The sequence below is a fragment of the Siphateles boraxobius genome, unplaced genomic scaffold (assembly GCF_051911475.1).
Source record: "Siphateles boraxobius isolate OS27281-9 unplaced genomic scaffold, OSU_SipBor_1 31, whole genome shotgun sequence".
In the NCBI taxonomy this organism is placed as follows: Eukaryota; Metazoa; Chordata; class Actinopteri; order Cypriniformes; family Leuciscidae; genus Siphateles; species Siphateles boraxobius.
The window spans coordinates 4,536,988-4,563,554 of record NW_027508931.1 but is presented as its reverse complement, the minus strand read 5'-3'; the positions used below and the strand labels follow the sequence as shown (position 1 = coordinate 4,563,554).

Here is a 26,567-nt window from a genome sequence, read left to right as displayed (position 1 = left end):
CTCATATATCTCATAGAAATATAATATTCATAATGCACATACTTGTAGTTTAATAATCATTTTTAATCATAATTTTGTTATTATTGTGTCAAAAAGCAGAACAGTGTTGTAAGTAATTAAATCTATTAAAAACCATTTTTGTTAATTGACATGAAGCTAAAATAAAATCTAAATTTTATTTCAGTTATTTGGCAAAGCAAGATTTCTAATTTTGTTGAAATATTAAATCTACTAAAACTAATCTGAAATAAAACAAAGCTAAATACAAATATTTAAAAGATAAACTAACAAAAATGACTAAACTTAATTAAATGTAAAAATAAAAATACATTTAAAATGAATTTTCTTTCGTTTCAAGGAAACATTTCTGTTTACTATTTAAGTTGAAATACTTAAACTGCTAAAACAAAAATAAAAAATATGAATAAATATATAAAATATTACTAAAGATAAATGAAAGCTTAGAAATATATTTTAAAAAAGGCAAAAGCACAAAATTACTAAAACTTAAACTAAATTTAAAATGAAAACTGAAAATATGGTTATTCCAAAAATATTAATAAATACTAATTAAAGCATGAATAAATACTCTAGTAGTATATAAATAATACTTCAAGGACACTAAAGCAGAAATTAGAGTTAAATAGTTCTGTATTTCTGTTATTTGAATACAGTAACATGTATGAGAATAATCTGTATCAATATCGGTCATAGAAAAACAATATCGCTGATGTTACCTGACTGTGTGTAATATCTGGTTTACAGGAAGCAGGTATCTTGAGCCCAGTGCAGGATGGGAACAATAAACCTCAAATAGACAGCAACAAAGCCAACAACTACAAAATTGTGAAAGAGGTGGGAACTTTTTCACTCAATGTTTCCTCTGCTCCAAAGAGCACAAGTCTTATATATTACATAACGGCAATGCTAATAGCCACATACACTGCAGAATTCCCTCTAAATGTAATGCCGGTTTTGTGCCTGGTGTGACATAGATCCTGCTGAGTCTCAGTAAACTCTGCACCCCTGCTAAGAAGATTCGCGTGCAGCAGCAGAGGCTCCTGAAGAACATGGGAGCTCACACTGTGGTGCTGGACCTGCTCCAGATCCCGTATGAGCAGGTGAGTGGACATTCCTCGAATCATGTGACCAGCTCATGCGACCGGTTCAGTTTCTGATGGATTCCACAACCAGGCACTAACGAATGAATTCAGAAAGGGGTTTAACCTTATTACATGCTACAGTAAAATGACTAGATTTGGAGATTATCATTTCGGGATTCTTATGCTGCCAAATTCTTGCTGCTCCATCTCCAGGTGGATGAAAAGATGGGCGAGATCATGACTCTAGCCCACACTTTCCTTCAGTACTTCTGCAGAGACAACCCTCAGAACCAGGCGCTGCTGCACAAACACCTCAACCTCTTCCTCACACCTGGGGTGCGTTTCGCCAGGGAGTTATTCACCCAAAATATGAAAATTTTGTCATCATTTACTCACCCTCAAATTGTTCGAACCCTTTATGAATTTCTTTCTTCTGCAGAACACGAAAGAAGATATTTTGAAGAATGCTCACAACCAAACAGTTGTGGGGCCCCATTGACTTCCATAGTATGTTTTTCCCCATACTATGGAAGTCAAATGGGCCCATCAACTGTTTGGTTACCGACATTCTTCAAAATATCTTCTTTCGTGTTCTGCAGAAGAAAGGACGGTTTGGAACAACTTGAGGGCGAGTAAATGATGACAGAATTTTTGGGTGAACTATCCCTTTAATGAGCATTACATGCCCTTGCAATTAATAATAGATTATTTGGTGTTGAAAGGGAATTTCTGAGAATATTTTATTTGATTCTGTCTTCGCTTCGCTCAGCTTCTGGAGACCAACACAATGTGCTACATCTTCAGAAACAACTACCACCTGTGCAATGAGATCAGCGACCGCGTGGTGAAACACTTCGTGCACTGCATTGAGACCCACGGCCGTCACGTGGAGTACCTGCGCTTCCTCCAAACCATCGTCAAAGCTGATGGCAAATACGTGAAGGAATGTCAGTGCAAAATCATGAATGAGGTGAGATGGACTTTGAATTTAATGCTCCATGGAGATATGCGCAATTCAGACTCAAAGCACACATTAATCATGTTCATAAGACACATTAATATTAAAATAATATATTTGCCACATATTTTTAAAGTAATAATAATTAATACTATTTTAAAATGTTTGTATTTAGAATTATTTTTATTTTTACATTTTTTTCAGTATGTTTTGAATGTTTATTTTGTGATAGTTATCCATATATTTTGAGAATGTCTTAATATTCATTCTTGTATTCCTCTTCACTTGTCAAAAAACGCTGAAAGTGAATTTTTATAGTGTTCTAGGTGATAAATCAGACAATGTGTTTGTTTTGGAGGGTAGCTGGTGAACGGAGGAGAAGACGTGTTGGTCTTCTATAATGACCGTGCCTCTTTTCCGGCACTGCAAAATATGATGTCTTCTAAGCGGGAGGAGAACGGGTCTCTGGCGTACCACATCACTCTGGTTGAGCTGCTGGCAGCCTGCACCGAGGGCAAGAATGTTGATACCGAGCTCAAGTGCAACTCACTTCTGCCACTTGATGATATTGTCAAAGTGGTGACGCACGACAGCTGCACTGCAGAGGTAACGGAAAGTTATCCCTATCTGAATGTTCTCTTGAAAAGTGACGGAGCTGTTGTACATGTTGTTGTTTATGCACTTTATAAGTTAGCTAATGATATTTGTCTAATTATGGAGAACATAATTAATGCTTGCACTATTACAGTCCATCCCAAATGAGCCAAAAGTTAAACACTCTTAAGAACATGCACAGTAGGAAGTTGACGCTTAGAAAAAGGCACAGTGATGGTATAAGATGGAAATACCATAATGCGTTGATATACAGAAGTTAAAAAAATATACACTACAGTTTAAAAGTTCCTGGTCAGTAAGATTTTAAAGAAGAAGAATTATTACTTTTATTCAAAAACAAAAGATTTCTGTAAAAATAAAAATAAAAAAATGCCGTTTTGAACTTTGTTTTCAAATAATCCACAAAATTTTAAGCAGCACAACAGTTTTCAGCATTGATGATAATATTAAGAAACGTTTCATGAGCACCAAATCAGCATATTAGAATGATTTCTGAAGTATCATGGGGCATGATATATTAAAATAGAAATATCATGGGGCATGATATATTAAAATAGAAAACATTATTTCACAATTACTACTGTTTTTACAGTATTTTTGATCAAATAAATGCAGCTTTGGTGAACATAAGAGACTTCTTTCAAAAATCTTGCCAACCCCAAACTTTTAAACAGTAGTCTATGTATATTTTTGTTCACACATTTAAAATGTATGAATGTTATTGAATAATATAAAATAACAGACAGTAAAATAAGTATCAAAAATGTAGTTTAAAATAAAAAATGTTTATTTACATTGAAAAAGTGTCCCCCCCCCCCCCCCAATAAAACCACGATTGTATGGATGATAATACTATTTAAAACCATTTTTTTGTAAGTGACATCAGCTAGTCTTTTTGAGCATTGTTTTTACCTCTTTTGCAGGTGAAAATAGCATATGTAAATTTCGTGAACCACTGCTATGTGGACACTGAGGTGGAGATGAAGGAGATCTACACCAGCAATCACATTTGGAAACTCTTCGACAGTTTCCTTGTAGACATGGATGAGGTGAGTTAAATGACATAACTCTCTCTTTCTCTTTCCCTCCCTCGCAATTTGTGAGGCATGATATATTACATACTGGGTTTAAGAGCAGTTTAGATAATCTGTGACTGATGTGTGATTGCTATGTGGGTGATAAGCATCCTGAACTGTGATGATGTTGTTGTAGGTGTCTAACAACCACACAGACAGGAAGAATGCTGACGCATTCCTCGAAAAATACGTCACTGATACCATCATGGCCATTGTCAAAGGCTTCTTCGGCTCCCAGTTCTCTGTCAGCAATTCAAACCTTGAGGTAGAGCGAGAAAGTTTAATCCATGAGTTTGACCACAACATGTCTCATTCGTCTGACGCATTTCTCCTCTATGAATCAGTCATATTAATGTGGTGTTACTTATGCTGTTTGACTGGGAAATCATACTGGATCTCTTCGTCAGGCCCATCAAAAAACTTTCATTGATGTGCTGCAGTCCGCCTGCAAACTCTACAACTGCACCTGGCTTAACTCCCTGCAGAAGACTAACATTGAGGGTTGCATTAAAACCCTTAATGATGTCGGTAAGTTTCATTTCTTTCAGACACGTGTCTTTTAACCCAAATATCAGGCCACCTTGTGACCGAGGGTTTTGGTTTGCCCGTAAAATGCTATTTTTAATGTACGGTCATATTTGGTATCTTAAACATGACTAAAACTGCTTCCTGCTAATTCATCTTTTTGACATGTTTTTAAATATTGGCAATCCTTCATTAGATTTCAAAATCGCTGAAATAGGCACAGAATGAAAAAAAAAAAAAAATTAAACGTTCAACTTTGAGAATTTAGTAAAGATTTAGTGATGATAAATATATAAACAAATAAATATGAGATAAATCAAGTTAAATAAATTACGTCAAATAGACTTTTCACACTAACAGTTGTTAAGCCGGTTTAGTTTTAAACCCTAGGTTAAGAAATCTTGGGTTCCCTTTCGAACGGTCACTTCGTATTGCGTAGCTATACGCAGTGGGGAAACTCCTTTTCCTCGATTTACTGAAGCCTTTATGTAAAGCGCATTTGCAGCTGCACAGCTAGAACATGAGCGTCTGGCTCGCTCATAGGCTGCGCTGCGGCAACTGCACATCCAATGGCGCAGGCGCCTCTGACGTGCAACCAATGAGATCACTCTGCGTCATACACGTCAGAGCCCGCCAAGGGGGCGTGACCTCAGTCTATAATAGTCCCCGAATTCGCCATTATAGCAGATTTTACTCCTTCAGCGACAAACTTCACGTCTCTGACCATTTATTGAGCCTTCGCCGTCGAACAAGCCTTCAGCCTGAGCGAGCTACAGTTCAGCAGACTACACATCTCAACCGTGTTTCTCCTGACGCCGTCTCTCCCGTGGCTATCCGGCGATATCCTTTTCAATATCTGTTTATTATGTGTTTATATCTGTATCAGCGTTGTTCCATATGCCTCGTGTTATGCGAGGCCTACGAACACGCGAGCTGCATTTCATGCCTGGGACTCTACCACGCAGAGAATGCACTCTCTGTCGGCGGATGTGCGGCCTGCGCGTGCATGCCTATCTCCGTGCTGCGAACTCGGCTAACGTTAGCTCTCTCTCGAGACTGCGGCGCCGCATCACCCGCGCTCCCTTCTCCGGCCCTACTTCAGCCGAGGAAGAAGAAGCGCCGCAGCCAACGGCTTCCAGAGAGCACGGACGTTTGTGAATGCACGCCGGCCACGTCCCCGCGTGCTTCACTCACTCCAGCTCAGTCATCTCCGGTCCCGTTCGAGGGAGATCAGCGCCCCCCCACCACCACGTGGCGGGCCTCGTCTCTTTCGGCGGACCCAGCGAGGCAGGACTAACTCCGACGCTGAAATGCTTCGGATCCTAACACAGGCCGTCGCGGACCTCGAGCTCGAGTGGAACTAACCGTGCTAGCTGGCGCCGACCAGCAAAGCCCGCGAAACAGGCCTCTCAGCCCCGCCCTGCGGCTGATGCCGAACGCTTCCCGCCAAAGCCGTCCTAGCACGCAAAGGAAAGAGAGGGCAGGTGTCCCGCGCTTGCCGGACCACCCTCAAAGAAGCCAGCAAAACTTCCCACAGCCCCCTGTACAGTTCAGGCGGCTGGGGATTTTATTATTGTAAACAGGCCCGCAGCAGTGAGCGCGTCTTTGCAAACAAACGCCGTTTTCACGGCGACCCAAATAAAGCACACGAGCACAACACATGGGTTCACGGTCCCCCTTCACTAGGCGGCCCCTCCCTTGTTGTAACACTGACTTCCCCACACGCAAATGCTTGTGCAGTCAGTCCAACATTCAATGTGTGCACAAATCACAATACATGGGTTCACGGTCCCCCTTCACTAGGCGGCCCCTCCCCTGTTTTAACACTGACTTCCCCACACGCAAATGCTTGTGCAGTCAGTCCAACATTCAATGTGTGCACAAATCACAATATATGGGTTCACGGTCCCCCTTCACTAGGCGGCCCCTCCCCTGTTTTAACACTGACTTCCCCACACGCAAATGCTTGTGCAGTCAGTCCAACATTCAATGTGTGCACAAATCACAATATATGGGTTCACGGTCCCCCTTCACTAGGCGGCCCCTCCCCTGTTGTAACACTGACTTCCCCACGCGCAAATGCTTGTACAGTCAGTCCAACACTCAATGTGTGCAAAAATCACAATATAAGGGCATCAGGTCCCCCTATGTTAGGCGGCCCGTCCCAATCAGTGTGTCAAGCCCTAGCCACACGGGTTATAGCCTGGCAAGCTATCCCCGATGTGTCGAGTTGAGTTATAAACGCTATAAAGCGAGGCAACTCGCTCCAATTCGCTCGCAGACCCCCAAAGTTTCAGGCGGTTCTCGAGACTTCGGTGAGAAGCAACGTGGGTCACATGCTTCGCACCGATGTACAGAATTCATTAGCAAAAGGGGTGATAGAATTAGTCCCCCCTGTGCTAAAACATACGGGTTTTTACAGCCGCTATTTTCTAATTCCGAAAAATGACGGCGGCCTCAGACCCACTCTAGATCTGAGACATTTGAACAAAGCTCTCATGAGACGGCCGTTCAAAATGTTAGCTATCAGTTTCACAAGCACAACACATGGGTTCACGGTTCCCCTTCACTAGGCGGTCCCTCCCCTGTTGTAACACTGACTTCCCCACACGCAAATGCTTGTGCAGTCAGTCCAACATTCAATGTGTGCACAAATCACAATATATGGGTTCACGGTCCCCCTTCACTAGGTGGCCCCTCCCCCGTTGTAACACTGACTTCCCCACACGCAAATGCTTGTACAGTCAGTCCAATACTCAATGTGTGCACAAATCACAATATAAGGGTATCAGGTCCCCCTACGTTAGGCGACCAGCCCCAATCAGTGTGTCAAGCCCTAGCCACACGGGTTCTAGCCTGGCAAGCTATCCCCGATGTGTCGAGTTGGGTCATAAACACTATAAAGCGAGGTTACTCGCTCCAATTCGCTCGCAGACCCCCAGAATTTCAGGCGGTTCTCGAGACTTCGGTGAGAAGCAACGTGGGTCACGTGCTTCGCACCGAAGTACAAAATCTATTAGCAAAAGGGGCGATAGAATTAGTCCCCCCCGCGCTAAAAAATATGGGTTTTTACAGCCGCTATTTTCTGATTCCGAAAAAAGACGGCGGTCTCAGACCCATTCTAGATTTGAGACATTTGAACAAAGCTCTCATGAGACGGCTGTTCAAATTGTTAACTATCAAACATATCCTCGCGCAAGTGCGCCCGGGGGATTGGTTTGTCACAATGGATCTGAAAGATGCTTACTTTCACATTCAAATAAATCCTCGTCACAGGCCATTCTTGAGATTCGCCTTCGAGGGCCGGGCTTATCAATACACCGTTCTGCCGATCGGTCTATCGTTGGCACCCCGTACATTCACGAAGTGTATGGATGCAGCGCTTTCGCCTCTGAGATTTCAGGGAGTGCGCATGTTAAATTATCTCGACGACTGGCTGGTGGGGGCACAGTCGAGAATCGAGCTATTAGCTCACAGGGATTTGATTCTCGGCCATCTAAAATGCCTGGGTTTCACAATCAATGTTTCAAAAAGCAAACTAACCCCCAGCCAGAGCATGATCTTTCTGGGCACAGTTTTAGACTCGAGAGCTATGACAGCGTGACTCACACAGAGCGCGCGCTCTCGGTGCGAGCGCTTGCAGGCACTTTCAGATTGCGCGAGCGCGCGCCACTGAAGAAATTTCAGAAACTGCTTGGTCTCATGGCAGCAGCATCGCCAGTACTCCGCATGGGATTACTGCGCATGCGCCCGATGCAGCATCGGCTGAAACGCTGTGGGCCAACTCATGCATGGCAGTCAGGCAGCTTGCGCGTTATGGTGAATCACGGTTGTTTAAGAACCCTGATTCCCTGGCGGGCTCAGAACTGGCACCACGAGGGGGTGACAATGGGAACAATTTCCAGGAGGAAAGTGGTTCTTACAGATGCGTCCAACCTGGGTTGGGGAGCGCTGCACGAGGGCATGCCTGCATCCGGCCTCTGGTCGAGCACGGAGCAGAGCTTACATATCAACTGTCTGGAGATGAAAGCAGTTGGGTTGGCCCTGAAGGCATTTCTGTCGAACCTCAGAGGTCACTACGTCTTAGTCCGCACAGACAATACGTCAGTGGTGGCCTACATGAATCGCCAGGGGGGCATCAGGTCAGGGAACCTGCATGCGATGGCGAGAGACCTCCTCTATATGGGCACAAACCAACCTGAGCTCTCTGAGAGCAGCGCATATCCCGGGCGTCCAGAATGTGGGCGCGAATATGCTTTCATGGGACAACACTCCCCTCGGCGAGTGGTCCCTGAACCCACAGACGGTCAGTCTAATATGGAAGGTGTTTGGCGAGGCCGAAATCGACCTTTTCGCCTCGAGAATCAACACCCACTGCAAATTGTTCTTCTCGAAGAACAGGGACGCGCTGGCCCATGTCTGGCCCAACCGTCCCTTTTATGCCTCCCCCCCCCCCGTCTCGATGATTCCACAAGTCATCAAACGGGTCAGAGAGAGCGGGTGCCCAGTCCTTCTGGTGGCCCCTCTCTGGAAAACCAGATCGTGGTTCCCGGAACTAGTTCAGTTATCGGACACAATCCCATGGCCTGTCCCACTGAGGAAAGACCTCCTCACACAGGTGAACGGGACATTGTGGCATCCGAGACCCGATTTATGGGCCCTTCATGTTTGGCCCCTCAACGGGTACCCAAGGACCTTCCTGAGAAGGTTTTAAGCACTATATCTGAAGCCAGGGCCCCGTCGACTCGGCGCCTGTATGCTTCAAAATGGTCAGGTTTTTCCAGCTGGTGCTCGAAAAATCAGGCTGACCCAGAGTCATGTGTGATATCAGTGGTTCGCTCATTCTTACAGGAGCTGCTGGACGCGGGTTGCTCCCCGTCCACGCTCAAAGTGTATGTGGCAGCCATAGCAGCACATCATGTTCTGACGGCTGGCCAGTCACTGGGAAGAAACGACCTGGTCGTAAGATTCCTGAAAGGTGCGAGGAGAATGAACCCCTCCAGGCCTCCGTCTGTGCCGCCTCTGGACCTCTCCACGGTCCTGGGGGCTCTGAAAGGTCCGCCTTTCGAACCGCTCCAATCGGTTGATCTAAAAACCCTCTCGCTGAAGACCGCTCTCCTTATGGCGTTGGCATCTATCAAACGAGTGGGAGATCTGCAGGCGCTCTCTGTGAGCCCTGCATGTTTGGAGTTGGGTCCAGATGACTCCAGAGTCATCCTCAAGCCCAGACATGGTTACGTTCCTAAAGTGCTCTCAACACTGTTCAGAGCACAGGTGGTGACATTATCAGCCCTCCCTCCTTCTGCAGAGGATGGAGAGGTTAATCTTCTCTGCCCTGTCTGAGCGCTGAGAATCTATCGGGAGCTTTCTGCGTCTTTTAGACAATCAGAACAGCTTTTTGTCTGCTTTGGTGGTAGATCCAAGGGGGATCCAGTCACTAAGCAAAGACTGTCTAGATGGATAGTGGATGCTATTTCTATGGCTTATACCGCAGCGGGTCAAGTTTGCCCTATAGGTATCAAGGCCCAAACGACCAGAGGTATGTCTCGTCATGGGCTTGGTCATCTGGCATTCCCATTAGTGATATTTGTGATGCGGCCGGCTGGTCCTCGCCTTCCACATTTATGAGTTTCTATAATAGGGAAGTGCCTTCCCTGCAGGCGAAGGTGCTTTCGGTATGATTAAGACCCGTCGGTGGCTGGTCTTGTCATATATTACTGTGCACTATCACATTCACATATATATATAAAACCCGCTGCTGGCTGGTTGTATTCATGCATAAACCCGCTGTTGCCGGTTATATTTACATATATATAAAACCCGCTTTGGCCGGTTATATGACATATATAAAACCCGCTTTTGCCGGTTATATTCCATACATATATAAAACCTGCTTTGGCCGGTTATAATTTCATATATAAACCCACTTGACTGGTTATATGTTCATATACCAATAACCCCGACAGTGTCTGGGTTCATTGGTGTAGTATGTTGGGTTATTTCTAACTGATGTGTACTATTTTAGACCTGACGGTGTTCGGTCTATTTATACATAATTATGCGGTTATGGCTTGTTCTGTATGCTCAGGGGCCTGAGTTGCAGTGGCAGCCAGTTACTCAGTGCGGCGTTTTGCATGGCGTCCCCACTGCGTATAGCTACGCAATACGAAGTGACCGTTCGAAAGGGAACTACTCGGTTACTCACGTAACCTCAGTTCCCTGAGTTAGGGAACGAGTATTGCGTAGCCAGCCGCACTATAGTAACATGGCAAGTTGTCGCTTCAGTCGTTAAACCTGCTATAATGGCGAATTCGGGGACTATTATAGACTGAGGTCACGCCCCCTTGGCGGGCTCTGACGTGTATGACGCAGAGTGATCTCATTGGTTGCACGTCAGAGGCGCCTGCGCCATTGGATGTGCAGTTGCCGCAGCGCAGCCTATGAGCGAGCCAGACGCTCATGTTCTAGCTGTGCAGCTGCAAATGCGCTTTACATAAAGGCTTCAGTAAATCGAGGAAAAGGAGTTTCCCCACTGCGTATAGCTACGCAATACTCGTTCCCTAACTCAGGGAACTGAGGTTACGTGAGTAACCGAGTAGTTATCTTGTTCCCATTTTACTTTACATACTTCATCTTGGGTTAAGTAGTTAATTCTGGATAGTTAAGTCTAACTATTTCACTTGCAATATTTCTAAACCTTTTGTCAACATACTAATTTTCGTACAGTATTTGTGAGGATAATAACATTTAATTTGACATGTACAGCTTACAAAAAGCTAAATAAATAATGTATGAATGAGAAATGTATCTGTGGAAATATGGTCACAAAATTGTACTCTTGCCTTAAATAATCTAAAAAGCATACTATAAAACGTACCCAAAAAAATCTTAGGAAAATACAGAAGTGTTTGCTATCAGTTTTTGAGATTTTTAATGTTTCACATGTTTTTTTAAACATGTGTTTCCCTCAGATAATGCATAAAGGTTTTTTCATTCATTTTTAATGAGGTTACAAATGTATTGTAGTCTGTAAATGTGTACATTTGTAAACACTGTCCTCCTCCTAACCCTTCCCAGCCAAGAGTCGGGCCATCCCCATTCCAGTGGACCTGGACGGTCAAGTCAACGCCCTGTCGCTGAAGACACACACCAGCATGGTGAAGCGTGCAGTGAAGGACTGGAAGCTGTCAACCCGCGGCCGTCCCCGCAAGGAGCCCTTTGGGGCCCATGATTACAAGATCATTGAGAAACTACAGGTAATGTCACCTTCACATAAAACACGGTCACTGGTAAAACACCCTCATCTGTGTTGTTTTCTAAAGGCAACCTGACCAATCAGAATCATGTACCCGAATAATTTTACCATCTGAAACGTGCTGCGACTTATATTCCAAAGCAACTTAATGTGATTAACAGCAAGCACGCAAAACATGCTAAGTACAAACATTTGATAAATGTGGTTTGAATTTTGTATAACGCATTTCCAAATGCCATTAGTTTGTTTGTTTTTCTGCTTTAAACACATTTGTTTATAAACTTTGTGTTTATAATAAATATTGTTTGAAAGGAATGCCATGATTTATGTTTATTTATATATTTTATCTTTTTTTTCCTGTTCTATTCTGAATACTGGTAAATTGAAAAGATTTGTTGTGGATTGAGGGATATAGTGTTTATAATGTTTATAAAGGTTTTTTTAGTCAAGTTAAGTCAATTTATTTATAGAGCACAACATAAACACAACATTTGTTGATCCAAAGTGCTTTACAGATGGTCAAATAGGTTAATAGAGAAAAACTAATAATAATAGACTAATAAAAGAACATTTCTACATACACATACAAAATACGCGGTGTAACATACACAGCATCACTCAAATGCAAGAGTATAAAAATGAGTCTTTAAACTAGATTTAAAAACGTTGAGTGATGGAGAGGCCCTGATATTAAAAGGTAAGCTGTTCCAAAGTTTAGGTGCAGCAACCGCGAAAGCTCTGTCGCCTTTGGATTTGCCACGTGAACGAGGGACTGATAAAAGAAGCTGGTTACAAGATCTTAATGACCTAGAGGTTGAATATGGCTGGATAAGTTCACAGATATAATCCGGGGCTGATTTTTGTATGGCCTTATATCGACTTAAATCAACTCTGAATTTGACAGGGAGCCAGTGCAGTGAAGCAAGAACAGGAGTGATATGCTCCCGTTTTTTTGTTCCTCTCAGCAATCTGGCTGCCGCATTTTGGACCATCTGAAGCCGAGATAGAGTGCTTTGAGGAAGACCAACATACAAAGAATTACAGTAGTCCAGTCTAGAAGAGATTAGTGCGTGAATGACAATTTCAAGATCTTTTTGAGAAAGAAAATGTTTTACCTTCGCACCAGATCTGAGGTGAAAGAAGCTACTCTTTACAACCATGTTCACCTGTTTGTCAAATTGTAGTAAAGGATCAAAATTGAACCCCTTGATTTTTTACACTAGGTTGTAAGCTATCACTAAGGGAGCCTAACCTACTTGTCAGAGTTGTATTGAGTGCAGTGGGGCCTAGCAAAAGTACCAATTTTTTTCGGTGTTTAACTGCAGTAAATTGTTAGCCATCCAAATTTTCACTTCATCAAGACATGAGAGAAGGAGTTGTATAGAGAGATCGTTTTCAAATTTGATTGGAAGGTAAAGTTGTAGGTCATCGGCATAGCAGTGATAATTTATGCTATATTTCTGGAGAATGGAACCCAGGGGGAGCATATAGAGGGAAAACAACAAAGGCTAAGAATAGAACCCTGGGGAACACCATAAGGGACGGGTGCAGTAGGTGAAACGACCCGATATTTACTGAAAGCGTCCTACCCTTTAAATAAGAGTTGAACCATTGCAATGCCGTGCCTTGAACCCCTACTGTATATTGAAGTCGTTTCAAGAGGATGTCGTGGTCAATAGTGTCGAAAGCTGCACTCAAATCTAGTAGCAACAGAATGACAGATGTCCCTGAATCAGTAGACAACAATAGATCATTCGTAACTTTAAGCAAGGCTGACTCTGTACTGTGAAATGCTCTAAAACCAGATTGGAACTTATCCAAAATGTTAAAAGTATCTAAATAAGTAGTAAACTGTGAGAGCACTGCTTTCTCCAAAACCTTTGAAATAAATGGGAGTTTAGAAATTGGCCGGTTGTAAGAAAAGATGGATCAAGGTGAGATCTTTTTAGCAAGGTACAGAAGCATGTTTAAAAGTATCAGGAAAAACCCCACTAGACAAAGAACTGTTTACAATAGTTAAAAGCGCAGGGCTAATAGTGTCTAATACCTCTCTAAGCAAACGGCTAGGCAGTACATCAGATTGACAGCATGTAAATTTCATTTTAGAGATTAAGGCTCTTAATTGAGATTGAGACACTGGTTTAAAACTAGTAAAATTACTAGAAGGAGAGATCAAGGGAGAAACAGCCATGTCAGAAGGAGAGGTGAGATCTGATATCTAATATCTTCTGTTCAAAGAAACCTAAAAATTATATGCAGGTCTTGGAATTGCCAACAGGGGCTGAGCAAGTGGCTGGATTAAGGACTGAGTTTATAGTTTTAAAAAGAACTTTTGGCCTGTATGCATTCATGACAATTCAATTTGAAAGATATTGAGATTTTTTTTTTTTTTTTTGAGTTTTATTCTCATATATTTATATTTTTATTTTTTTTATTCTTATAATTTGTAGTATTATGTTTCATGTTGTATTTGTATTTGTATATGTCCACTGGAAGCCTCAGTACCAAAACAAATTCCTTGTGTGTGCAAGCACACTTGGCAATAAAGCTCTTTCTGATTCTGATTCTGATTTTGCATCGCTGACAATATATATATATATATATATATTGTATTAATTCTGATTGTAGTAATAACACGTGACTTATACATCAATGAGACTTATCTGATATTTTTTTCTGTCGACAATGCAATTTTGACCTGGTGCGACTTGTAGTCATGCGGTATTCCTGAATGCTATTATTTACAAAATGTATAATACACCTCATTGCACATCCACATTGATCCAGTCATTTTCATATGCTAACCCTAGGGGGTCTATGGAAATGTCTAATAAAAAAAAATTACACAATTTTTCCTAAATAAAGGTCGGTTAGGGCGGTTCACACCAAATGTTTTTTTTAATTCCAATGCAGTCCTTTTCCATTGTTTTTCTATGTAAACACGCGCTAGATGGATGTGTATTACGTTGCGCTCGCGTCTTGCATCTTTTGCAGCATCTCACGCATGACACAGCATTCTAAAAATGCGGCTCTCAAGTTAAAATCAATTCCCCCATTCCACTGCCAGCGTCTCGCGTTTTACAAAGCAAAAACGCGTTCTGTGTGAATGGCCCTTTATCTTGTAGAACGCCTGCTCAGCACCACTACGGAGTACGCCAATCACAAATTTAAAAGTGAAAGTAAAACACAAACTCCCTGATGCGCACAAATTAGACTGCATACAATAGCCGTCTTCCAATATCAAACCTATCTCTGGACGGTGTAGTTGTGGCTCTGGGCTCTGGTCTCTGTTTGCACTTTGAATACTGAGAGAGTTGGCCTACTATGATTATGGTTGCACTTGCACTTAAGTATTGTTTGCACTAATAAGACTAAGAATAACTGTTATTTATACTGTTTTTATTTCTATTTTCAATTTGTGTAAAGTAGTTCCGTAAGAAGGTCACACACAGCCTTAATCAGAAGTTCTGGAAGCTCATAATTCATTTACAGTAAGGTCTGAAGAGACTCGTGTGAAATCATACTTGAGAGAAGCCAGTCAGTTGAGTTTGTGGTAAAACCTTGTACAGTGCTTGTATATTGTTGTATTTCAATGTATTTGATAATTCATACTCATAAAGTAGAACTGATATGACATTCATTACAAGATGATTTAGTTAAAACATTTCAAAATGCACCTGCAGACAATTTTTCCTGTCATGAATTTTGTCATTGAGGATTTCTATAAAATATTGTGCAAAAATCTCATCTCATTCTTGTGAACCCAATCTCGTGTCTCATCTTATCTTGTGAGATAAGTGTCTCGTCACACCCTATAAATAAATGGTCACACTTTAGTTTGCGGAACACATATTCACTATTAACTATGACTTTAGCCTCAATAAACTCCTAATTTCCTGCGTATTAACAGGTAGTAAGGTAGTTGTTATAAAGCTTAAGTTTAGGTATGGGGTAAGGATAAGGGATATAGAATATGGTCATGCAGAATAAGGCATTATTATGTGCTAATAAATAACTAGTTAATAGTGAGATTTTGTCCCCAAACTAAATTATCAAATAAATAAATTCAAAATAAGATTAAACTAAGTAAATGGAATAAAATAAAACATTGAGTAAAATAAATACATTACAGTAATTACATATTTAGGGGTCCATGGCATCCAAACGATTGAAAACCCCTGTGCTAACATGCTAATTATAACAGTAATAGTACTTGTGTATGTGAAAAAAGGCTTTTGTTTTAAATTGATTACTACTTTTGATTTGATTTGATTTATGTGTTTCAGGGAGTCGTTGCATATCTGGAGGAGCAGTTTAGTCCACGGGTACAAGCCGAGTTCTCTGTATTAGTAGACGTGCTGCACAGCCCAGAGATGCTGTTTCCAGAGTCTGCTCAGCTCCGCAGTGAGGATGGAGCCTTCATGTCGAAGTGAGACACACACCCACATCAAACAAATTAAGGCTGTGCGTCATCCATAATGAATATATTAAACAGGTCCAGAGACAGTGTTAAAAATAGCCGTAGGTGTAGGTATGTATCATACTGTATATCCATGAGAATTTCTGCTATATTTCCAAACATTACATCAGCAACATACTAAACAACTGATTGTTTGTTGTATGTTTTGCCTGTAAAAATGGGATTAAGTAATGAAGTAGAATTGAAAACATTTGTATGTTTGATATGTGTCAGACCTGCTTCTGCTGTGAGTGGTATACCAGCAACATCATATATATAAGCTATAAAATGTATTTGTTGTGAATGTGCCTGGGGTTCCGAGTGCCTTATATAAGCAATTATCTGTGTCTGAGCAAGATATACCTCAAAATCACAGTAGGTCTGTGTTTGAAGTGCACTTATATATGTCTACACGGCTAAGACATAAAACATGTTTACTGTGTCCTGATTTTTTTTTAAGCGTTATATTCATTACAATTATGTGACTGATGGAATTTTGTTGTGCAAAAACATTTTATATTTAGATTTATTGGCCAATATATCGGTTATCGGCTTTCAAATATAAAGAATTATCGGTATCGGGCAACATTTTCATATCTGTGCATCCCCTTTATGTGCCTAAAGTGTTAATAGTTTTTTCTCAAATCTGGCTTGCAAATGAATTGATTTATTGACAGATATCAAGTATGTGGATTGATGTACACTATGTAAATACTGTTCAAAAGTATGAGGTCAGTAAGATTTCTAGGGCTGGTCCGAATACCATTTTTTGAGCTTCGAAGCTTCGGTAGTAATGAACATCGAATATTCGAAGCTTCGGAATCTCTATAGCCTATGTCTGTCTGTCCGTTGCATTTTGATTATTTCGAGAACCGTTCATCCAAACGACTTCACAAGGGAGTGCAGTGTCGTATTTGGTGCAATATAGATAGACAGGCGAGACGCGACACGTTCAGAATTAATAAACTTTTAATAAACTACAGAACAGCGCGAGCCGGATGCGCGTGCGCCTCACGCGAGCAGAGCTTATATGTTCCGAGAATGGACACTGCACGAGTGATATAAAACACACACAGGTCTGTTAACTTAAGCAATATTTTTAATAAGGTAGTCTAATATTTTTCTCACTAACAAATTACTGACAAACTAGGGTAGATTTAAATAAAGAAGCGGCGCACCTCACGCATGCAGGGCTTATATGCTCCGAGAACGGACACTGCGCTAGTGATAACACACACACACACACACACACGTGTAGTGTTTCCATGTTTTATGGGGACTTTCCATAGACATAATGATTTTTATACTGTACAAACAGTATATTCTATTCCCTTACACTAACCCTACCCCTAAACCTACCTATCACAGAAAACTTTCTGCATTTTTACATTTTCAAAAAACATCACTAGTATGATTTATAAGCTGTTTTCCTCATGGGGACCAAAAAATGTCCCCACACGAACAAGGATTTCAGATATTGCCATCCTTATGGGGACATTTTGTCCCCATAATGTAGGTTTTACCAGGCCACACACACACACACACACACACACACACGCACACACGCGCACACACACACACACACACACACACACACACACACACACACACAGGTATTTTAACTTAAGCAATATTTTTAATAAGGTAGTCTAATATTTTTCTCACTAACAAATTACTGACAAAGTAGGGTAGATTTAAATAAAGAAGCGGCGCGCCTCACGCATGCAGGGCATATATGCTCCGAGAACGGACACTGCGCTAGTGATATAAAACGCACACACACACACACACGTCTTTTAACTTAAGCAATATTTTTAATAAGGTAGTCTTATAATATTTTTTTCACTGACAAAGTAGGGTAGATTTAAATAAATAAAAACGAAATTTAAATAAATAAAAACGAAATTTAAATATAGAAAAGCGAAATTTAAATAAAGAAAAACGAAATTTAAATAAAGAAAAACGAAATTTAAATAAAGAAAAACGTAAAATAAACGTGACGTCCCAGTAAAATCTCAAAGTCTCCTATATTTAGCTGTAGATTGATTTAGATTGATAAGGGTAAAAAGGATAAAACATTTTGTTTCTATTATTCTATATTCCACAATGTCAAAGCAACGCAGCTTAACCCAAAATACAATCTCATGCATGCACTTCTGTCCATACAAACTCCGCTGTTCTGCGCTCTAGTCAGAGAATACTCCCGTTGCAGCAACACATTTAGTAGTCCAAGAAGAAGCAAATATATTTATTAAGTAGATATAACAAAGTTATATGTTAAGTATTATATTTCACCAGATTTTAGAGTGTAAAACATATTCAAGCGCGAATGAGAGCCGTTTCGAGGGGGATGCCAGGTGTGCAAAAAAAAAAAAAAAAACAATATTCGAATGTCACATTTTCAAATCGAATACCAACACACCGAACGAATATTCGAATATCCGGGTCCAGCCCTAAAGATTTCATCTTATCTTTTAAAGATATTAACATTTTATGTTCAGCAAGGATGCATTCAATTTATCAAAAATGATTGTAAAGACTTCTACATTGTTACCAAAAAAAACTTTTCCACAAAACTATCAAGCAGCACAAGTGTTTTCAACATTGATAATAATAATAAGAAAGTTTTTTATATTTATTTTCTTAATTCTTTTTTTTTTATCAAATAAATGCTGCCTTGGTGAGGATAAGAGACTTATTTCAAAAACAATACAAAATCTTACCAACTCAAAACTTTTGAACAGTAGTGTACTTTCAGTCCATGCACATAGAAATAATGTCTGACCATTACATAAAATTTTGTGATGTTTATAGTTATTTAATGGGGCTGTTACATGGTAAATTTACGAATACAATCTTAGCCATTATTACTCCACTAAACATGAAGAATAATATGCTAGGTATGAGGTCAAATGAGTCGAAAACTGAAATGTAGTTATTACAGTTAAATTCATAGTTATAAAACATTTGTAGTTGATGGTCAGGTGGCCAGTTTGGTATTCCTGATTTATTGTTAAATATGATACTATATTTTCTTGCAGGCTTATCAAACACACCAAGAAACTGATGGAGAAAGAGGAGAAGTTGTGCATTAAGATCCTGCAGACTCTGCGAGAGATGCTGGATAGGAAGGAGACACTCAAGGAGAAGGTAAGTGTGATGAGAACATTTCCATAACCTAATTTTCCCTCTTTTACTTCATGAATGAATAAGTTATCTCAGTCTTGAACCAAAATTACGACTCATCTTGTTCAAAGAGAGTATAAAATGCACACTGCCGGTCAAAAGTTTGGAATAATTATGAATGTTTTTTGAAGTCTCTTATGCTCACCAAGGCATTTATTTGATGAAAAATACAGTAAAATTGGGAAATAGTATTACAATTTAAAATTACTGTTTTCTTTTTTAAAGGTGCTCTAAGCGATGTCGGGTGACGTCACTTCTTGTTGACGTTTAAAGTATTGTCAAACAAAATGGAGGCTAGCTAGACTCTCCTTCCTCCTCATCTGTGCACTAACCCCCCAAACCCTTCTTGTCGGTTATTGGCTGGAACGGTTTGTTATGTTTCGTGGTGCGGGTTAGCCCAGTTTGTTTTTGTTGCCATTTTTGGAGCTTGGGGTGTCTGCAGAGACCGCGTTTTTTTACAGTGTGTTCAGGGGACAGGAAGCTAGCGGATAGTGATGAGACGTTTGCTGTATGTGACAAAAAATGTTTTGGCCTAAAAAACGCATGACATCCCTTAGAGCACCTTTAATACATTTTAAAGTGTAATTTATTCCTGTGATGGCAAAGCTGAATTTCCAGCAGTCTTCAGTGTCACATGATCCTTCAGAAATCATTCTATGTTGATTTGCTGTTCAGGAAAGTTCTTAAAAAAAAAAAACTTTTGTTCAGCAAGGACACGTGAAAGACATTTAGAATAGACTTCTTCCAAAAACATTAAAAACACATTAAAAAAACTTTTGACTAATAGTGAAAAAATGGGTTTCTAATGCAACCTTACACTAACAATAACAAGTAGCTGATCAGCTCGGGCTGTGTAGCACACATCAAATATGCACCAGCCACCTGTGATGTCATAATGCCTCTAGGGATTGTTGTTGCTGTACCAACAACCACCAGAAGAAGGCGCTAGTGCCAAAACCAAGAACTGTGAACCTGATGACCCCTCCCACAGCACGAGAGAGTGTGTGTGCGTGCGCATATGCGCTCTCGGGCCTCTGCAGTGTCGTTGGCATCTGTGGCAGGGTGAATGCTGGGAGTCCTAAAGCTCCAGACAGTTAATCAGCATTCAGCGGAGAAAGAGTCCCGCGCTGTTACATAAGCAAAGGCACATGAGGACACACTCATAGTGTTGGAGCAGGTAGCCAAATCACCCAGTACCACAAATCAATACTGCAGAGAGCTGACTGCAGCCTTGAACATGGGGAAAGAGAGATCCAGAGAAACATAAGGAAGAGGACAGAATAAAGAACTGGAAAAGCAGATGTATTCCCAGCTGTTGCATCATAAACATTATGACATCATAGTCATTATGACAATCACAGTTAGTTGTGGAATGTCTTTAATGTAACATTTCAGCGGATTCAACTTTGTTTCATTATGTTTCATAAACTGAACTAAATCCGCATTGAACTGACTTGAGCTGAATAATGACACTGTTGTCTTTTTTGAGCTGTTTTATAGCAGAATTGAATTCTGTTATTTTCCTGTTTGTCATTGTAAAGCTGTTTTGAAACTATCTGTATTGCATAAAGCACTACATAGATAAAGGTGACTTGACTTAACATACACGACTTGTCAACTTTATTTGTATAGTCCATTATGCCGTTTGTTTTACTGTAATAAATAACAAGATAACAGTGTCAATGATGCAAATTTCATTAAATATAAGATCAATTCAAACTGTGCTGTAAAGCAGCTTCAAAAATACAATAGTATCATTATTCAGCTCAAGTCAGTTCTGTGTTGGTTCAGTTCAGTTCAATAACTGAAAAGTTCATTAATTATGAAACAAGTTCAATTCAGCTATAAGCAGCTCTACAGAAGACAATAGTGCCATCAACCAGCTCAATTCAGAACTTGTCAAGTTTAAAAGCAACTCCTATTTGTTCCATCTCTCCACCACAAAAACGATAGTGTGTTCCACGTCAGTATGTGTTTGTTTATTTTGGAGTGCTCGTTCTCCACGGGGTTGAGCTGATTTGCCGTGTTCTTCCCGCCCTGAGAGTGGTGCTGCAGTTTCACGCAGGCCTGCTCGGTACAGACCACCGGCTTCCCGGGGAGAGAGAGAGAGAGTAGGAGGGTGAGCGAAGGGAAAGAAGAAGGGAGGGAGCGAGCATGTGAGAAGCCATGTGAGGGAAGAGAAAAAGCGTGGCGCAGCAGCAGGCGGAGGGATTGGAGAGGTGCGGTGTCTGCTGAGTCCATGAGGCGACAGAGTGGGGGGTGTTTACGTAACCGGCCTGCAGTGTCTGAGCCAAACTCACGTGGCTCATCATGTTCTCGCTCTTGTTCACTCACTCGTTCTCTCCCTTCATTTACCACTTGTTTATCTCAGTGTTTTTCTCTAAGTCTTTGTTTTTTTTTTGGTTGAATTTTGCTTGTATTAGCTAGAAGCCATTCTCTTTTTATCTCTTTCTATCACTCTCTCCAATGACTTAGTGATTTGGTTGCTGAGCAGCAGGTCATGACTCATGAACATATAATTGGCCTTTCTCTCTCTCTCTCTCTCTCTCTCTCCCCTTCTCTCTCTTTCTCGAATGAACGTGAACGTGAGCATGTGGCAGCACACAATGTTCAAAATGTCAAGCAGGTGCTCTTGTTTTCTGCTGTTGTTTTAGATATGTGGTAATGGCCAAACGGTCAAAGCAGAGAAGACTGACAACAAAGCTTAAAATCGCAGTGCATCTATACTGTTTTCGACACTATAGAAGGATTTGTAGTTGCGTTCAGACTTGTGGTTCCAGAGAGACTTAAAGTCCCCATGAAATCAAAAGCGACATTTCTTTTTTAATGGAATATTTCAGTGTTTATTTTAAAAAAGAGCCCTCGTACACGTAATAAAAAACATAAACTTGCACTCCCCTCACAATGATAATACAAGCTAGGCAATGTTTTTCATAAACACTTTTGATAGCTATCAATATTAGAAGTCGTCTAAATATAAAAACAATTATGTATATCTTCTGTGGAAGTATTGGGGCCAAAGTAATTTTGTCCAATCATTTCATGTAAAGATAGGATGTCCAACCTGCATGTCAACATATATTTCCATACCTTCGCTCACGCAGACATCACACATCATTAGCTTGGTCCATGAGGATGTGCATAGTTGTAGACACACAGTCACAGAGTGCTTCAAACAAACAGCTTTTACAGTTCCTCCTGAACCAAAACAGCAAGCTTATGTTGCATTCACGCTACGTCATAATTACCATAATTATGAGATGACAACCCGCGACGTTCAACTCAGAGCTCAGATTTGTTTTTCTGCCAACGCTATCAATGCCGTCTATCTTGACGCTTTGCAGACTCAGCTCAGAATATGAGTTGCCCTTTTGGTGTTCAAACAAGTAAGTTCTCAAAACAAAGACTTGGATGTACTCTACTATGTTGCATTGGCAGGTTGTGTTCTAACATATGGAGTTCCGTCAATGAAAACGCTGTCCTGTTCATAAATCCCTCTGGACGAACTCGAGCACGAGCACCAGGACCAGGACCATTTCCATGGAAAAGGCAATAATAGAGGCACCACACAGGGATCATGTTTTTGCAGAAATTGATGTGTGAGTGTTCGTGGCTCGGGGGGAAATGTAAAAACCCCTCTGTAAGACATCCAGGCCAGTTATATTCTATAGCACATACTTTTACCTCTTTTTCAATACTTTGCGTCCAGCTCTTGTTACAAAAAATTAACAGCGGCCTGTTCTGGAGTGTGTTTGTATAGAGTACCTCACGAGTCAGGCGTGCCCTTGAAGTAAACTCTCTCATGCCAGACTTTGGTGACTAACTTTGTGTGTGTGTGTGTGTGTACAGGTCTCTCCTGTTTGTTGATAAAGGAAAGAAAAGCCCCTTTACATAACAGACTATGCCTCTCTCACTCACTCTCTCTCTCACTCTCTCTCTCACTCTCTCATCCTGCCTGTATCTCTCTCCAGCCAAGTTTCACACTACCGCCCGGAGGCAAAGCAGCTTTTCAGATTACCAACCTCACACGGTTAAACCCCTCACACACATGCAGATGCACACACACACACCACTGGAGTGGGGGTGGGACACGTACATTATCTAAAACGCAGCTCATACACAAGTTCCGTGCTAACAGGTCTCCCTGATGACTGCAATGAAATACGACTGTTTCAGCCCACACACAAATCCCACCAGAGCATTCAGAGCTCTTAGACCAAAGCCTACATAGACACACACACACACACACACACACACGTTTAACCCCTGGGTCTCGCCAATGCCATATGCCAGCAGACTTGTTCTCATAGTTCTTACAATGAAATAAAGCAGGATGCGGCGTTCCTGCTGGTACAGTTGGCATTTAAAATCTATACGAAACGTGTTCGCAACACATTTAACTTCTGTACTGGGACCTACAGTTGGGGACATTCAAGATTGAGACCACTATTAAAAGTCTGGAATTCAAAATTTGAAAATAACCAAACTTTTTTTTTTAAATGTATAATAAAGAAACTTTGGTAACACTTTAGTTTAGGGTCCAATTTTCACTATAAACTATTCCCACTTTAAACACTTACTAACAACCTTATCTTAATCAGTGAAAGTTTACATTTTATTTGATACTTGGCCAAATCAAATGTATCTAAATAAATTAAAATTAACTAAAAGGAATAAAACAATAAAATAAGTATGAAATGTAGAAAATTTCTAGCTTACAGCGGAAAGTCACATCTTATTGATTCATTGAATCATTAATTCAAATCATTTCATTCAGAAACGTTGATTCGTTCAGGAAAAAAACATGGTGCTCGAAGACGCGCAACATGAAGGAACAAAAACAGACTACTGTGTGTAAAATATAAGTTACTTAATACTAATTGTTTGTCAAACTGTTCTATAATCTCAATATCACATTTTCAATAAATTCAGGGATATATCAGCACTCCTGCTGTTGCTTAACTATCGTTATAAATGTAAAAACCAGGAACTGATTATTGAAATTTGGGGACATTTTTGTTCATTTTGATGCCATTTTTGCCACAAGCCCCCATTAATTTCAGACCCTGGTGTGTGTCAATCCAGATCCAAGAGGAATCAAACAATACTATCCTGTTTCGAGAAAGAAATCTATGTAAAATAAAAATTAATAAGAGGAAAGGTTTGTAGCACACTTACAATTTAAAGTTAAATTCATTACTGAAGGTATACTAATTTTAAAATGACTGATTTCTTTATAAATATTGTGTTGTGTTTATAAACCTGTGAAAATAGTTCCTGTGCCCCTGGCTAAATTAGAAGAGATCAACAAGCATTCTTTTAGCAGTTATAAAGCTAACGTCATTGATCAAATCCGTGCAAATCAAATTAGATCTGGAAAACGGGATTCACATACTATTCATTAACACAGCGATACCTCTTTTTAGCTGCAATGACGTATTGTCGGACTGCAAGTCGAGGATACCAAGGCGAAATGTGTAAGGCTCGTGCCCCAGTAAAAAGGGTCTAGCAATACCCCTGCCTTAATCCTACCAAATACCTAAACTTAACGACTACCTTACTAACTATTAATAAGCAGTAATTAGGAGTTTATTGAGGCAAAAGCCATAGTTAATAGTTAGTCAATAGTGAGAATTGGACCCTAAATGAAAGTGTGACAATGAGTAAGAAATTACATTTTCCATTCAACTTTTCACTAACATTTAATTCGAAAAAAGATTTAATTCGAAAAATACTAAGAACTTTAGCTAGTGTTCTACTGCCATATTTTTATATTTCAGAGCTGAGTGTATCTTTAAAATATTATCTCATGTTGAAAAATTTTCAATCTGTTTGCAAGTTTGTGTTCTGTATTTATGAGGATGGTGTTTTTTTCCCTACCCACCCCGTTTAAATAAGTCATCAAGCATGGTGTATGAGGTGTGTGGTCGCCATGGAAATACGCCAGTACATGCTGTACAGCTCCTTTTCTTTTAAAAATCAGAAAAACACACCTATAGATGGTCCACATGGGGTCCACAGAATGCAGTAGCAGTGAGCTTCAGTGAAAGGACTATCTTTAGAGCAGCATGTACTCAGCAGCTTACAGTAGATCTTGTTCTTTATTCATATGTATCGGTGTGTGTTTGTGCTGCATAGTCAAAAAACACCATTGGAAGACACCGTAGTTGTTACTCATGGGAATATATTTTTTTAATAAAATCGTCTAAGAAATGGAAAATTTATCAGAGCAAGGCCAGTGGAATTTGGTTAGGACGCAATGTCTGAACCTACTTGCCATACCACCATTATTATTCACTGACAGGACATAACTGATTACTTATCAGACTACATATATAGACTGCACTTATTTGATTGAAAATATAGTAAAATATTCTGATTTAAAATAACTGTTTTCTATTTTTCTACATTTTAAATAGTAATTTATTCCTGTGATGCAAAGCTGAATTTCCAGCATCCTTACTCCATTTTTCAGTCACATGATCTTTCAGAAATAATTTCTGCTCAAGAAACATTTCTGATTATTATCAATGTTAAAAAAGGTTGTTGTTTTTTTGCTACCATGATAAAAAACAATCAGGATTTTTTGATGAATAGAAATCTTTATAAATGTCTTTACTGTCACTTTAGATCAACTGAATGCAGTCTTGCTAATAAAATCTGTAAATTTTAAAGTTCATCTGTTTGTTATCCAACTTTTGGGAATTAATGTAAATTAGAAATGAAAAAACCTACACAAATGTATTTTTGGCTTGATTTTGAGGGGGTTCAATCTTTATAGAGATTCACACCCTAATAAAGTGCTTCAGTGGTTTGTGCTCATTTGGTACCCAAAACAAATTGATATCTCCATCCTACGTGCTTTTATAACTGCCTCAATGGAAGGCTGTGCAACAGATGTTATTAATGTTGGCAGTTTGTCAGTCCTTTGCTTATAAATTTGAAGTGGATTCATCAAGCAGATTAATTGTGCATGAGACTAAGCATCTGTGAATGTATAGAGTACTGTTTGTGTAACATGCCGTGTTAATATGTGTGTAAATGCTCACTTTGGTGGGTTCCGAGGGTTCGGGTGTGTCCAAAAACAAGGCCCAAGCTTCCACGGGTCAGGCGCTGACGGCATACAGTGCATCTGACAAACACATCCTGTGCCCCTAATGATGTTAGCCGATCACATGCCCAGCTTCCGAACGGCACCAGGGTCGGTCATCTTCAGGAATGGTTGTTTACGTCCCTGCTGTTTGTCTTGGCCCTGCCTGCAAATCAGCAATCTCTCCAATTGCTCTCACATGCAAGACTAATTTGTTTTGCTCCTAGTGGCACTGTTTATGAGGAGAGCCACATTGAACACTGCTGCCACTGAGAGCGGGTCATAAGAGACGTCTGGACC

General features: G+C 40.4%; 1 protein-coding gene across 2 annotated transcripts in view; it reads left to right on the top strand.

The window, feature by feature from the left end:
* itpr2 (inositol 1,4,5-trisphosphate receptor, type 2) overlaps positions 1 to 26,567 on the top strand; it is a 120,232-nt gene that overhangs the window by 34,001 nt on the left and 59,664 nt on the right. For both annotated transcript variants that reach the window (XM_077193408.1, XM_077193409.1), the window contains exons 27-37: positions 766 to 855; positions 996 to 1,121; positions 1,317 to 1,439; positions 1,873 to 2,073; positions 2,425 to 2,667; positions 3,600 to 3,725; positions 3,889 to 4,017; positions 4,160 to 4,280; positions 11,355 to 11,533; positions 15,819 to 15,961; positions 19,033 to 19,141. In XM_077193408.1, the coding sequence (XP_077049523.1) occupies positions 766 to 855; positions 996 to 1,121; positions 1,317 to 1,439; positions 1,873 to 2,073; positions 2,425 to 2,667; positions 3,600 to 3,725; positions 3,889 to 4,017; positions 4,160 to 4,280; positions 11,355 to 11,533; positions 15,819 to 15,961; positions 19,033 to 19,141 (1,590 nt within the window). The remainder of the gene's footprint in view (positions 1 to 765; positions 856 to 995; positions 1,122 to 1,316; positions 1,440 to 1,872; positions 2,074 to 2,424; positions 2,668 to 3,599; positions 3,726 to 3,888; positions 4,018 to 4,159; positions 4,281 to 11,354; positions 11,534 to 15,818; positions 15,962 to 19,032; positions 19,142 to 26,567) is intronic.